Raw genomic sequence first — 15,405 nt, 5'->3', positions numbered from 1 at the left:
GAAAACTCCACCGAGCTCGTCGCGAAGCTCGAGGCCCTGGCTGCCGAGGCTCCAGAGCCCAAGCGCCACGCGGGCAGCTTCGAGGCGGCAGAAGGAACCAAGAAGATCCCACTCGACCCCAACAACTCCGACGACAAGGTGCTGACGATCAGCGCCGATCTCGACCCCAAATAGGAAGCTGTGCTCGTCGACTTTCTCTGTGCAAACGCCGACATGTTTGCATGGAGTCCCTCGGACATGCCAGGCATACCGAGGGAAGTCGCCGAGCACTCTTTGGAGATTCGAGCCGGTTCCAAGCCAGTGAAGCAGCGGTTGCGCCGATTCGACGAGGAGAAGCGCAAGATCATTGGCGAGGAAGTCCACAAACTTTTGACGGCCGGATTCATCAAGGAGGTTCATCATCCCGACTGGTTAGCAAACCCTGTATTAGTTAAGAAAAAGAATGGGAAAATGAGGATGTGTGTCGATTATACTAGTCTAAATAAAGCATGTCCAAAAGTTCCCTTTCCATTGCCACGTATTGATCAGATTGTCGATTCTACCGCGGGATTTGAAACCCTTTCTTTCCTTGATGCGTATTCTGGTTACCTCCAAATAAAAATGAAGGAGTCCGACCTGCTCGCGACCTCTTTCATCACACCTTTTGGGATGTATTGCTACGTGACCATGCCATTTGGGCTTCGAAACGTGGGAGCCACGTACCAACGTTGCATGCTCCACGTATTTGGCGAACACATAGGGTCAACTGTCGAGGCCTACGTCGACGACATTGTCGTCAAGTCAAAACGGCGAGGGGACCTGATCCAGGACCTCGAGATCGCTTTTAGCTGCTTACGCACCAACCAGATCAAGCTCAATCCCGAGAAATGCGTTTTCGGTGTGCCTCGAGGCATGCTCCTAGGATACATCGTTTCGCAGCGCGGCATCGAGGCCAACCCCGAGAAAGTCTCGGCCATCACAAGAATGGGGCCGATCCGAGACATCAAGGGTGTGCAGAGAGTCACGGGATGCCTGGCGGCTCTGAGCCGTTTCATCTCGAGACTAGGAGAAAAGGCGTTACCACTGTATCGACTCTTGAAAAAGGTCGAGCGCTTTTCTTGGACCCCCGAGGCCGAGGAAGCGCTCGAAAGACTGAAGAAGACGCTGACCTCGGCACCAGTCCTGGTCCCACCTCAACCTGCAGAGCCGCTACTCCTCTACGTCGCATCGACGACCCAGGTCGTCAGTGCGGCGGTGGTGGTTGAAAGACAGGAGGAGGGTCATGCGCTGCCGGTCCAAAGGCCAGTCTATTTCGTCAGCGAGGTGCTTTCGGAGACCAAGGCGCGTTACCCCCAAATCCAGAAGCTGATCTACGCCGTAATCCTTGCCCGTCGCAAGCTGCATCATTACTTTCTCGGCCACCCCATCACGGTGGTCTCGTCTTTCCCTTTGGGCGAGATAATCCAGAGCAAGGAGGCCACGGGAAGAATAGCTAAGTGGTCAGTCGAACTCATGAGTGAGACTCTCACTTACGCGCCTCGCAAGGCCATCAAATCGCAAGCCCTGGTGGACTTCATCGCGGAATGGAGAGACTCCCAGCTCCCCCCGACCCAGGTCCAGGCGGAACTGTGGACGATGTATTTCGACGGGTCACTCATGAAAACAGGGGCCGGGGCTGGTCTGTTGTTCGTCTCACCCTTGGGCGTCCATATGAGGTATGTCATCAGGATTCACTTTGCCGCATCCAACAACGTCGCGGAATACGAAGCCCTCGTCAACGGTCTCAAGATTGCCATCGAGCTAGGAGTCCGACGCCTCGACGTCCGAGGTGACTCCCAACTCGTCATCGACCAAGTAATGAAAACCTCGAGCTGCCACGACCCGAAAATGGAGGCGTACTGTAAAGAAGTCCGTCGACTCGAGGACAAGTTCCATGGCCTCGAGCTCGTGCACATCGCCCGACGCTACAACGAAGCAGCTGATGAACTCGCCAAAATCACGTCGACCCGAGGCACGGTACCACCTGACGCGCTCTCAAGAGATCTCCACGAACCATCCGTCGACTTGGGCTCGGGGGCTGGCGTCGACGCCACTCCCGCCCAGCCAACCGACAACGTCGACACGCTGCTGACCTTAGCAGAGGTGATGGAGGTGGAACAGCAATCCGGTCGACCGTTCGACTGGCGCACACCATTCCTCGACTGCCTAATCCGCTGCGAGCTGCCAGAAGACCGATCTGAGGCCCGCCGTATCGCTCGACGAGCCAAGTCATACATGATTTACGGCGAAAGCAATGAGCTATACCGACGAAGCCCGACGGGGGTCTTGCAGCGTTGCATCACTATGGAAGAAGGCCGGAAACTACTCGAAGACCTACACTCGGGGGCTTGTGGCCACCATGCTGCCCCACGTACCCTCGTAGGGAACGCTTTCCGACAAGGTTTTTACTGGCCAACGGCCGTAGCAGATGCCATCGAGCTCGTACGCTCATGTCATGGATGCCAGTTCTACGCCAAACAGACACATCTGCCCGCCCATGCTCTTCAGATGATCCCCATCACGTGGCCGTTTGCGGTATGGGGGCTCGACTTAGTGGGGCCCCTGCAAAAAGCGAAAGGAGGGTACACCCACTTGCTGGTGGCCATCGACAAATTCTCCAAATGGATCGAGGCTCGACCCATCACCAACATCCGCTCCGAGCAGGCCGTCCTTTTCTTCACCGACATCATTCATCGGTTTGGGATTCCCAACGTCATCATCACCGACAACGGCACTCAGTTCACCGGCAAAAAGTTCTTGGACTTCTGCAATCAGCATCACATCCGTGTGAACTGGTCTGCGGTAGCCCACCCTCGAACTAACGGCCAGGTCGAGCGTGCCAACGGCATGATTTTGCAAGGGCTCAAACCAAGAATCTACAATCGCCTGAAGAAATTCGGCAAGAAGTGGGTCGAGGAGCTTTCCTCGGTCCTATGGAGTTTGAGGACAACGCCAAGCAGGGCCACAAAGTACACCCCGTTCTTCATGGTCTACGGCTCTGAGGCTGTCCTCCCCACAGACCTCGAGTATGGGTCACCTCGACTCAAGGCCTACAACGAGCAATCAAACAAAGAGGCTCAAGAAAACGCGGTCGACCAACTCGAGGAGGCTCGAGACGTGGCCCTCCTCAACTCTGCCAGATATCAGCAGAAACTTCGACGCTACCACGACAAGCACGTGCGCAAGAGGGACCTCAACGTGGGCGACCTAGTCCTACGACGCCGGCAAAGCAATCAAGGACGCCACAAGCTGACTCCACCTTGGGAGGGCCCGTATGTGGTGGCCGAGGTCTTGAAGCCGGGAACGTACAAGTTGGCGGACGAGAAAGGGGCAGTCTTCAGCAACGCATGGAACATCGAACAGCTACGTCGATTCTATCCCTAGAAGTTCTAAACTTATGTTCCTACGTACATTTTGTACCAAGACTTTGTAAACGAATGAATGAATAAATAAAGTCTTTCCCTCGAACAACTTCTTTTTGCGCCAAAAGATTTACAAATCATAATCTCGACGTTACAAGGGGGTGCCGACTATGACCCATCATAGTCAACACCCCCTCGGGGGCTACCAGGGGGACAACCCCCCCCCCCAAGCGTCGACAAAGCCAAGAAATTTTCTCTTCTTATTTAGTAAACCTTGCACGATTCGAGTAGCAGAGGCGCCTCGAGCCCCTCAAAGGCCGAGGGACAACGAGCCAGAGAACTCCTACGCCCCCGGGCCACGGAAACTCTACTCACTTCCTCACCATTGAGGTGATCGAGGTTGTTTCTGACGAAAGATCGAGCAGGGGATACAAACGTAGGAACAAAGAGAAATAAAAGGACCTCGAGCGGAAAGACAAATAAGCATTTAACAATTACAAAAAGACACTGTATCACTTAGCAACATAATTAACAAAGTATCATACAAGGGGCCCCAGGCGCCCTGAGCAGGCTCACAGGCCTCACTCCACGGCACGATCCTCACCGCCCTCGCCTCCGCCTGAGCTAGTCTCGGGAGGAAGCACCTCAGGCTCAAAAAGCTTAGCCAACCTTTCCCCAGGAGCCTCCGCGTCGTCGATCAAAGCGTGGAGCCTCTCCTCGTTCTCCGTGTCGGTCTTGGAAATGTCGGTGACGAAGCCGTGGGACACCACCTCCATGTCGTAGGAGAAGCCCGAGCAGACAACTGCCATCGCCCGCTTCACCCCGATGTGGAGGGCATCCCGCACCCGATCTCGCAGCGTCGCGCCTATGTAGCACAGCTGGTCGACCAGCGCGTCGCCTCGAGCACCCTCCCTCGACTCATCCATAGGCTCGACCTCCCAGGAGGTCGAGAGGTCGCTTATCGCCGTCCGCACTCGACGGTTCAAAGCAACCTCAGCCTCGAGCTGGGTCTTGACATTACGGGCCTCGGCTTGGGCGGCTAAGAGCTCGTCCTTGAGCCCTGTAAACATCAAACCAAGAAACTTTAGGAAGAACCAAGCGCACCTCGAAGAAGAAATTTAGCAACAAGAACATACCGCGAATGCTCTCCTCCAGGGCTGTGTTCTCGCCGATCAATCTGATATTGGCCCTCTCGATCTCCCTGTTGGAGCGCGCCAGCTCAGTATTGGCAACACGGAGATCCTCGATCGCCTTGCCAGCCTGAGCAATGGCTCCACTCTTCTCCAGCAATTCTCCCTTCAGACGCTCGACGTCGTCAGAGAGACTGCGGGATCGAGCCCGCTCCGCCTCGAGGTCTTCAAGGGCCTTCTTCTTTACATCTTCGGCGGCACCCCTGGCGACCTCACTGTCAACGTACGCCACCTTCATCTTCTGGAAGGAGTCACGGAGGGAGTCCAGGTCGGTCTTGAGAAGGCCCTTCTCCTTGTCCAGGTCTGCAATGATGCTCTTGTAGGACAGGGCCTCCTCCCGGGCTTTAGACGCGGCCTCCTCGACCGTAAGAGCCCGCTCCCGCAGCAGCATCGTCTCCTCCTCCACCTTCTTCGAGGCCTCTCGAGCCTCGGCCAAGGCAGCCTCCCTCGCCTTCTTCTCCTCCCCGAGCGCTATGAGATCCTTATAAGCTTGAAGGAGCTTTTCCTGCGACTCGAGGAGTTGATCCTTGAGGAGGGGGAGCTGCTCCCAGCCGCCTCTCGTGGTGTGTATGAAACTAGACTTGATGCGGGAGGTCTCCTTCATATCCTGCGAACCAAGGATCGAACAGTTAGAGCACAAAACTGAAAGGTTTCATAAGGATTGAAGATCGAAAAAATACTCACGAAGTAAGCCGGCCCGAGCCCGTTGTTAATGACGTCTGCCAGGAGCCCCACCACATGCTTCATCCAAAGGCGGAGCTCCTCGACGTGTTCCCACTTTTTCGCCTCCTTCCGGTCATCCAGGAAGATGTTCGGCTCGGACGGGTCGTGGGAGGCTCGGATGCGGATCCGATCAGGGCACCAGTGCTCCATCTCCCGGTCGGCCCGTGCCTTGACGCCGCGGATGAGGTCCTCGGCGGTCTCGAGGGAGCCCCCATGGCGCAGGAACAGGTCGACGAGGCATGGGAACCGCCCGTCGTCGTCCACCGTCTTCCAAGTTCCGTCCTTGGTCCCCGACGTCCCGATCTCATCCTCCTCGGAGGGAAAGTGGTCCTCCCATGCCCGACGCTCCCGGAGGAACCCTGGGGCGATCCCATCCATGCCGTAGATCGTCCTCTTGATCTCGGACTCGGGGTCGGTGGGGGTGCGCATCATGCAGGCGAGCGCCACCACTCCATCCGCTCGCCCCGGTTCTGCCCGGATCGCGGCAGGTGCCCCCGGGAGGAGCCACGCTGGGGTTGGGGGGCTGTACACCGGCAGATCCTCTTCCTGCTCGCCGGGCCCTTGCGGCTCCAGCGGTACTGGCTGGGCCGGACCTTGGGGCGGGGGCTCGAGCAGTCCCTCCTCTTGGCCCCCCGGCTGCTGCTGCTGCTGTTGCTCCTGCTGCTGCTGCTGCTGCTATTGCTGTTGTTGCGCCTCATGCTCCTGCGGCTGCCGTGCCGCCTCGCGCTCCCGCTGTTCATCCTCCTCCCTGTTCTTCTTCTGCTCCTCGAGGGTACGGAGGCCGGCGGGCCAGGGAGTCGATCCTGCGACGTGAGGGGTCGACGTTTCCTCCTCCATAGGGCGGACACCCCCAGACGCTTCGTTATCATCAGACGTATCGCTGATGGTGATGGGTTCCCCCTCGACCCCCAATCGAGGGGACTCTTGGGCTCCCTCTGACGCTTGCGTCCGGGGCGCCTCATCACAAGTCGGCGGCGACGGAATAGGCGCGGGATGAGACGGAGCCCTCTCGACGCCGGCTGGAGGTTGGGAACTGGAGGAGCCTACAAAACAAAGGGTAAGGGTCAGACGTTATAATAACCGACACAAGAACATTGCAAGGCCCAGAAATAAACTATAAACCTGGTTCCTTGGAGACGGCTCCCGTTTTGAGCCTCTTCGCCATGGACGGCTGGGCCTGCTCGAGGGTCCGCTTTAGCCTGAGAAAAGAATGGCATATGAGGAAACGCAGGGGAGTAGAAAGACAAAAGCCACAGCATCGAGAAGGCTTACCCCACAGGGAGAACAGCTCGCCTCCCTCCGCCCCGACCGGCGGGCCTCGAGCCTCCCCGCGTCATGGCTCCAGGCCCCTCGAGGGCAGGCGCTGGCCTAGGTGCGTCAGTTCCCGCCTGGCGGGCGCCGGGACTGGCACTCCTGCGGCCGACCTCTCCTTTCTCGGAGGCCGCTGCGCGACCGCGGGTCAGTGGCCCCGTCGCTTGGGGCCTGGCATGACCGCTCTCCCTGAGCGTCGGGGGAGGGAGCGGCGCGACTTGACTGACCTTGGGCGCGGGAGGGGTATCGGCGCAAGGACGGTGGGATCCGCCTGGGCCCCCCGTCGGAGCTTCCGCCCGAGGAGCGTCGACGTCGCCTTGAGATGGACCCCCGAGGATCCGGTCAAGACGAGACGCCATCCCCTCGGAGTCCTCACTGTCCTCGTCATCATCGTCATCTTTCTCGCTGGGGGACTCTTCCTCAGGCTCTCCCCTCTGCCTGGATTTGGACCGGCGTGCCTCTAAGGCTTGCCGGTCGAGGTTTTTCTTCTTCTCCCCCTTCTTCTTAGAGTCCTTGACGGACTTCGACTTCTCGGCGGACCGGCGCCGCGCGTCGCGGTCGACTTCGTCCTCCCTCACCGGGGGCCTCGAAGATCGAACGTCGATCCGCCCCTGCCACCGTAAAAAGTAGACTTAGAAAAAGGGGGTTGAAAAGGAACCCAGAGTCAAGGCTACCCATGAGGAAGAAAACATACCAGATCGACCGAGCCTTCATCAGGCCTCATGGGGAAGCCGTTGACGTGGTGCGACTTGAAGTCGCCGGCGGTGGCCGCCCTGACCCGGGCGGCGACTTCATTGTCCGCCAGAGCCACGTTGGACATCCGGCAAGCTTCGAGATCCCGGGACGAGACGCCCAGCCCCATTTCGTCCATCCTCAACGGCCGAGACATTAGGGGAAGGACCCTCCGACGATGGACGGCCGAGAGGACGAGGGCGGCGGACAGGCCCTCCAGGCGCAGCTTCTTCCTGGCGTCGAGGAGGGGGTCGAGCCGCGACTGGTGCTCCTGGACGACGCCATACGTCCAGTTGTCCGGGCGCTCCGAGATCAGACGGCCCGTGTAGGCGGGGAAGAGACCGTCGTCGTTTCTCAGATAGAACCACTGGGAGTCCCACCCAGCATGGTTCGACGACAGCCCCACCGGGATGTACTCGCGCGGCCTTTCCGTCTTATTCGTCTTCAACACCAGGTTGAGGCATCCGGCCCGCACGGGTTTCCTCACGCCGGTGGTTCCGGTGGGGGCGTTGAAAAGTTCGCCTCTGTAAAGGTGAAGCCATAGATCCCAATGGGGCATCATCCCTAGATAGCCCTCACACACCGCGGCGAAGACCGCCGCGACGGTGATGGCGTTCGGGGAAAAATGCTGGAGCTCCACCCCATAGTGGAAGCAGAGGGCCCGCATAAAGCGACTCGGGGGAGCGCCCAGGCCATGGCGGTGGAACTTGGCAAATGACACCACATAGCCCTCGGGTGGCTGGGGCTCCCTGTGACTCGCCGGCGGCGCGATCCATTCCGGCGAAGACTGCGAAGTGCGGCGGCGCAAGAGCCCTTCATTCTCGAGCTCTAGCAGACGGCGGTCCGTCATCAACGACGGACGCCAGTCGTTGGCGGCAACGAGCCTCACAGGCATCTTGGTTGGAAGGATGGTGGATTCGCTACCGCTCGAGGGGGTGCACGCGCGCGTGGAGGAAGCAAGAGAGCAAAGGCAGCGAGAAGACGAAGGCGAGAGGACGGAAGGGGAGAGAAAGAATGGAGCAACGCCACGGCGTATTTATAGATAGCGGCCAACCAACGGATAGATCCGATAAATGAGGTAACTCTCCCCATAAATGCGCCGACTAACGGTCCTTTCTCTCCTCACAGGCCGGGCGCTCCGGATTCCCCGCCGATACAGTGTCGCAACGTCACTTACCTCAAAAGGTGCGCCCAACGGGCAGAAAGACGAACCGGCACGGCAGCTTCCTTACTTCGTAAGCCAAGGTATGCGCCCACGATAGTCTCGAGAGGTCGATGGCTGGCCCGTCGAAAGGGTTCGACAGCCGATCTCGAGCATCAAGAGTCAGGGATCCCCAGCGAGTGGTCAAAAATCGAGGCCCGCCTCGAGGACTCGCTGGCGATGTCCAAGGTAGGGTCGAGACAGTCGAGAGGAATCCTCCCGAAGGGAGGCATCGAGCCGCTGGACTCTATCGAATGAGACCGGTATCCCCGACCACGTCGACCCTGCTTTATGAGGACGCCTCCGGGCTACAGCTGACCCCCTCGAAAGGGGCACAGGTTCTCACTTGGACTACCCGCTAGGAACTCAATCCGGGGTGGAAGACGCTCGCTCTATCGAGAGTACGTCGAAACCTCCACGCAAGGCAAAGCCGAACAGAACCTTCCACCATGGGTGTTGACGGCGTTTCTGCAAATTTGGCGAAATAACCCTCGAAGGAGTTAAATACTCCCCCGGGGGCTCGGGGGCTACCCCCACGGGGTCGCTCGCGCGCCCCCGCGGAAGCTCGACCGTAAAAGCGAAAGTCTCCACTCGAGCGCCAGTGCTCGAATGAAGGCTCGGGGGCTACTGTCGAGGGTATCAACAAGGGGTACCCTCACCAATGCATATAACGGGACCATCCGTACATAAAACTAGCCCCTTGATTCGACGCTCCGTCCGCACACACGCGCGGCCATCGACGGCCGCAGCCTCGAAGACGGAAATAGCGTCGAGCGAATCGATCAGGGCTCGAGCGACAACTGCCGTCGAATACGGAAGCGGGCTCGAGCGAACCAAGAGGCGTCGAGCGCAAGGACACTGTCCGCCGCCTGACACGCGCACGAGAGCCAGGGCATTTAATGCACCTGACGCTTCCCCACCTAACACACGGGTCACGGGAGGCGCGATAGGGAACATGCTTCTGTCCCATCGTTCTTTTTGCAGCCTTCCCACCGAACGACCCAGGGCGTGTCAGGACGCGGGAAACAAGGATGGAACGTCTAATCGGGACCCCCTCGAGACACCCCAGGTCAGCGCTCCAGATATCGACACCTCGTACGGCGTCCGACCCTCGACTTCACCAGGCTCCTTCCTGGAGACAAGTCGGGCGTCGACTGACCACGTCCCAACCACTTCGCCGGATTTGCCGCCGAATCGTACAAGCGTGCATCCGTCGAACCAATCCAAGGCGGCGCGCAGAGCAGAATGCAGGGGCACGCGTAATCATCACCAGGCTATTAAGACGGGACGGCTCGAGGCCATGCCGGTACGGAAGCCTCGAGTAGGTCAGCGCTCCATACTACTATCAACTCCTATCCTGACGCCAATACCTGTACCTTGGGTCTCTCTTTGGAACTATAAAAGGAGGGACTCAGGAATAGAACGGCAGGGGGATCACGACACGAGACCACGCTCATACGCAGTAGAACTCACACACTTCATACCACGCTTGTATTCACCCCTGTACAAGCACTTCGGTGCAAGATAATACAAACTCTCTCCCCCCCCCCCCGCTGGACGTAGGGCCTTCTCTTGTCCGAACCAGGATAAATCTCTGTGTCTTCTTGCATCACCATCTGGGAAAGGGAGCACGCATACAAATTTACTCGTTGGTGTGACCCCCCGTGGGGAAAACACCGACAAAGCTCAAATTAGGAACTTTCAGAACACAAACTGTGAACTTTGGAATGTTAGGAGCCCTGTATGAGAATTTCCCTTCAGAATTTTGGCTTGAAAAACTAAGCTCAAATTAGGAACTTAAATAGCACAAACTGTGAACAACCTCACTTTGGAATTTCAGGAGCCCAAATTATGAAGTTTCGGAACACACGCAAACTGTGAGCTTGGAATGTCATCAGGTGCCTTCTTCACCTTTGGCACTGTTTGGTTCCGCCTACTAAATTTTAGCTAGCTAAACTTTAGTCACTTTAGGTTTTGTTTGGATGTAGTCAGATTCACATCAATCCACATGTATTGGGGTGGATTGGAGTGGAAGTTGAACTAAATTCCACCTCAATCCACTTCAATACATGTGGATTGAGGTGAATCCGACAACATCCAAACAAGGCCTTAGTAGCTAAAGTTCCAAACACATTGACTAAAGGAGCTAAAATAGTTTAGTTTCATTAGTCACCCAAGAGTAGCTAGCTAAAATTTAGCAAGGAACCAAACAGACCCAAACTGTGAGCTTGGAATGTCATCAGGTGCCTTCTTCACCGGGCGAGCGAGGCGAGCAGCGTCACCCGGTCCATCTCGTACGCACACATCTCCTCCAATGACGACTCGCCGCCGGGAGCGGTCGCCACCCTCCTGATCTCCTCCGTCTCCACGTCCAACGTGTAAACGTGAGTGTCCGAGTCAGAGTTATTCCTGGCCGTGAAGATGATAAGGCCGCTCTTCTCGCAAAGCCACCGCAGCCTCACCGTGTGCACCTTCATCAGCGCCTGCATCTTCGTCCACCTCCACTTCAACGCTTCGCCCAGCAAGCAGCCGCCGTCGACGATGTCCCCGTCACCGTCTTTGCGTCCTCCCCAGTAGGCCCGTATCGTCTCCATGTCAGCTTCCACGCGGAGCAATCCACCGCCAGGCATAACTCCCAGCAGCCGGTGCGTGACCATCGTGCTCGAGTGGCGCTGCCGCGTAGTAGCGGGGGAGAAGCCCGCCACAGTGTACCGCGGCGGTGTCTTCGCCGCGGATACGGCAGGCGCCGGCTGCAGCAAAGAGTCGAGCCGCAGAGCCACCGCGAGGCGAGGCCAGAACACGACCCCGCGGTGCACGACGGCGGCGTGCGGTCCGACGGCGAGCTGGGTCCTGCCGATCCTGGCGCCGGTCACCTCGGCTTCCGGCCCCCAGCTTCCCTCGTCCGAGGAGTAGCACCGGAGCGCCGTGAAGCCGCGGCGGTTGTAGAGGAGGAGCACGCGGTAGGAAGAGTACCGCGTCATCATACGCCGGTCGCCGCCGCCGCGCTCGTCGGCCGCGGTGATCACCGTGCACGCGTAGGGCCCGGTGGGGCTGTCCTTGCCGCGCAGCTGAGGGAGGACGTCGAGACCGACGCCGCCGCCGCCGGTCACAGGGTTGCAGACGCCCAGCCTGACGGCGTGGGTGACCGTCGTGTTCGCGCAGCGGCGAAGGTCCAGCACGAGGCGGCCGTTCCGGGACGCCACCACGCGGGACGCGCCGCCGCCGTCCAGGAGCGCGGCGAACGAGGGCTGGAGACGCGAGGCGGCGGCGGACAGGGGCACGAACCGCGGCTGCGTGACGCTGACGCCGCCGTCGGTCGTGTGCGAGTGGAAGAAGCCGAGCGCGAGGCTACGGATGCAGGGGTCCGAGCGCGGGGTCGCGCGGGGGCAGACAAAGGCGGCGTCGGCGGACACGAGGCGGCGCCAGCGCCGGCAGGTGGCGGCGCAGCGGACGAGGTCGGCGGTCGTGAACGAGAGCGACGAGAAGACGAGGAGGAGCGCCTCGTCGCTCAGCGGCAGCCCGTCGTCGTCGTCGTCGCCGCCGCCGCCGCCGCACCGGCCCTCCAGCTTGAACGGCTCGCCGTGCCGCACGGACAGCCGGCGGCTGCCTCGCACGGCGCGTGGGGACTCCGCGGCGGCGGCGGCGAACCGGCGACGCGCTGCTCTCCGTGGCGGCGGCATGGTGGGAGCAAGAGTTCGGCTGTGGGCAAGGGCAACCAAACCAACGATCCGGCGGCGGTGAATCGACAAGGAGAAGAGAAGGCTGCTTGGATGGGATCCGCGTGGCCTCGTTGAGTAGGTCGTTTTCCAAAAATTCAGCTCATCCGATTTATTCCTCCAAACTGTCACAGATTAATCGGATTTTGTGATCGCGAGAGCCCAATGCCAAAGCGGCCGGACTCTTGACGAAACAGTAATAATAAAATACAAGGGAAAAACATCAAGAGAAAAAAGTCTACTAGTGCATTTTTGTTTTCTCGAAGCCATAATTTTAGATCAAGTGGCCCATGTCATAACAATCTCGCTAGAAAGTGGATTATTCATTGCCAACTGACACGTCCTCAACAAGATTAACGAATTCGTATCAAAACATGTTTCCCTGTTATCTCAGAACGCTTCCGGTCAAGTAGACCACATCAAATCTATCCACCATTACGGAAGAGTTGCACAATTTTCAGAAACTATGGGACAACTCTCATGTCACAGTATCAGGGGCAGCAGTGCTTAAATGCTTTTGGTCGCCGAAGAGATGAATTTCAACGTTGTCAGAAGTTCTGCTCTCGTACTCATGCCGCAGCAGCGTCCGCTGCTGGTGGTGGTGCCGGATACACTAATGCCGCAGCAGCTGAATTCACAAGAGAAGAAGAACTTCAATGAGATAATTAGGCATCATATCATGGGTACAACAGTGAGAACTAAACAACAGTGGACAAAAACAGATAAGAGTAGACAGTCAGCTCCAAGATTAACACTATTGGCTAACAAGCAGAAAGCTGAATTATCAGAACTGGAGAACAAATTATGGGAACAGCTGAATCTGTAAAACTGACAACCATGGTAGAAATGCAATCAGACAATTTGGACCAATAAATCCTATACAGCACTACAGACCTGAGAATGATGCTATTTCAATTCGAGTGCTTCTTCTATGTACAGCATGTTTTAGATTAGTCCTAACCAAACGAAGTAAACCATTACCTCAATCACAAGTTGACTAAAATGTAGAACCCCCAAAAGCCATGAAGAGAATACTACTGACCACAACTATTCAAAATTAAACAACAGAGCTTCTCTGAACATTAGGGCTATGGAAAACAACAGGCAAGTTGCAATTCCTGTTGTCAGTATGACACTATGCTCTACTCAAAATCTGTCATGCAGATTTTTTTTTACTGATCTCTTTGCATAACAAATTCAGAAGTACAGAACCAAAGTTGAGCTACAACCAATGTTTAGTGTGCAAGTCAACCCACATGCTGAAACTGTAAGAGCACAGCAGACAACAAGTGCTGCACAGACTGCTGAGAAACTTGCAGAGTAGTCACCTGGTGATCCGGTCCTGAAGACGACGATGTTCATGGAATCTGTGCTGCTAGGCAGGTCGGTGGCGACCAGCGGCATTAGCCGCCCATGCGAGCCGGGCCGCATGCACAGCGTGTAGGCGGACATGTCCTCGTTCCAGTGCTGCTGGAGCCGCAGCTCGTCCTTCAGGTCGTCCACGGAGGTGCCGTAGAAAGCGAATGAGGTCCAGTTGTGATGGTTCTGGTCGAACTCCCCTTCATCGTTTGCCCGCACGTGCCGGATCGTCCGCGGCGGCTGCGGACACGTCAGGTCACTGTCGCCTCCCTGTGTTTAGGAAAAGAATGAGTTAAAGAAATCAAAAGGCTGGACAATAGCGGTAACTGAATGAACATGTCTGAATATACATTTTACTCACAACGGAATGTTCAGAGACCAAATTCTTTCACAGAAATCAGTAAAACAAAAACCACTGTGATCGATCTGCTATGAAATGGGGAAGACCAAATAGCCCAAATCTTTCAAGCTATAGTATACATCGTAGCAAAGAACTCCAATGGTGACCTCAGCTTGGGCTTTCCGCATACCATGATTCGACTCAGAAAAAACGGATGACAGATAAATTCGTAAAGCGCAGGGTCCACAATCTAGAATACACAGTAATTTGTGGATTTGAATGTGCTCAGGAACAGCTCCCTAAAGCGAACCAGAAGCAGAGGCACAAGAACATAACACGAGAAACCACAAAAACTGTTTCCTCGGCTATGGATTTAAAACTTGTCAGCAACAATTAACAGGTTCAGTAGTCGACTCTTGTATCGGAAGAAACGAACAGTTTCAGACTTAGGCGAGGATAAACGCAAAGATTCCGATGCAGTAATCAGAGTTTTGGGAAGGCGAAAATCAAAACCAACGCATCCGTGATTGGTGATCGAGGAGAGTTGCAATAATCCAACGCAACGCAAGGAGAAAGGATGGCGAAGCCACGCACCTGATACTCAAGTGTAACGTCAAGGCGTTGTCGTTCCGGGCTCGCTGCGACATGGTGGACCGTCCATTGCATCATGGCGGTGACCCTGGGGGCGTCTGCATCGACGTCGGCGGTGACGCGGATGTTCCAGGGGAGGTACTTGCCGTTGGCGCGGAGGTAGCAGGTGAAGTAGCGCAGGCTGACGTAGTCCTGGTCGGGAGGGTTCAGCCTCTGGACCGTCCACTTCCACGGGTAGGCGCTCATGTTCTGCAGCACGTTGGGCTCGCTGCGGTCCTTCTGGGTGGTGCGGTAGCCACGGTGGCCGGCCTTCGCCTTCCTCGTCGAGAACGAGAGGTAGCGGCCGTAGGCGGCGTTCTGGAGGAGGACGTAGGTGTCCCCCTGGTCCGGCGAGACCCAGTGCTCCACCCGCCACACCGCGTTCAGGGCTGGGTCGGGCCCGTCGTTCCGCCGCAGGGAGACCCTCTCCCAGTCCGCGTCGGCGTGGACGAACTTGCCTGTCACGCGGCTCTGCAGCCGCACGAAGCCACCGTCGGGGAAGAGGTCCATCGCGCCTGGTGGTGGTGGTGGTGGTGCGGCGAGGGCAGACGACCACCGGGCTGTTGGCTGTTGCGAAGAGAAGGGGAGGGAGCGGAGCGGCGAGAGCAGAGCAGGTGTTTGGTTGCGTTTGGGGAGCACGCCAAGGCGGCGGAGGCCATGGCGTCTGGTTGCGTGAGCGTGGGAGGCGGTTGCGCTTGCGCTCGGCCTCCTTCCACTGACATGCGGGCCCCATTTCCTGGGCGCGGAGACGAGGCGGCCAGCTGGCGCTCCAACGAATCCTGTCCAGCTGGCGATACGGCCTCGGCTGCTGCCTGCTGCGAAC

At 57.5% G+C, this 15,405-nt stretch overlaps 2 protein-coding genes across 2 annotated transcripts; both read right to left on the bottom strand.

The window, feature by feature from the left end:
* LOC8069630 lies at positions 10,665 to 12,313 on the bottom strand. The gene has a single exon (XM_002443853.2). It carries the CDS (start codon positions 12,215 to 12,217, stop codon positions 10,790 to 10,792), a length of 1,428 nt encoding a protein of 475 aa, XP_002443898.1. The 5' UTR covers positions 12,218 to 12,313; the 3' UTR covers positions 10,665 to 10,789.
* On the bottom strand, positions 12,487 to 15,107 carry LOC8080846. The gene is made up of 3 exons (XM_002443852.2): positions 14,547 to 15,107; positions 13,582 to 13,882; positions 12,487 to 12,881 (listed from the first exon to the last, which is right to left on the bottom strand). Exons 1-3 carry the CDS (start codon positions 15,090 to 15,092, stop codon positions 12,823 to 12,825), a joined length of 906 nt encoding a protein of 301 aa, XP_002443897.2. The 5' UTR covers positions 15,093 to 15,107; the 3' UTR covers positions 12,487 to 12,822.

This window comes from Sorghum bicolor, chromosome 7, assembly GCF_000003195.3.
Source record: "Sorghum bicolor cultivar BTx623 chromosome 7, Sorghum_bicolor_NCBIv3, whole genome shotgun sequence".
Lineage (NCBI taxonomy): Eukaryota > Viridiplantae > Streptophyta > Magnoliopsida > Poales > Poaceae > Sorghum > Sorghum bicolor.
Note: the sequence above shows the minus strand (reverse complement) of the source record. Positions and strands in the feature narration are given on the sequence as shown.

Coding starts and splice junctions, on each gene's coding strand:
- LOC8069630 (XM_002443853.2), bottom strand. CDS start 12,217: ATGCCGCCGCCACGGAGAGCAGCGCGTCGCCGGTTCGCCGCCGCCGCC.
- LOC8080846 (XM_002443852.2), bottom strand. CDS start 15,092: ATGGACCTCTTCCCCGACGGTGGCTTCGTGCGGCTGCAGAGCCGCGTG. Junction 13,883..14,546: donor ACGTTACACTTGAGTATCAG/GTGCGTGGCTTC, acceptor TCCTAAACACAG/GGAGGCGACAGTGACCTGAC. Junction 12,882..13,581: donor CTTCAGGACCGGATCACCAG/GTGACTACTCTG, acceptor TTGTGAATTCAG/CTGCTGCGGCATTAGTGTAT.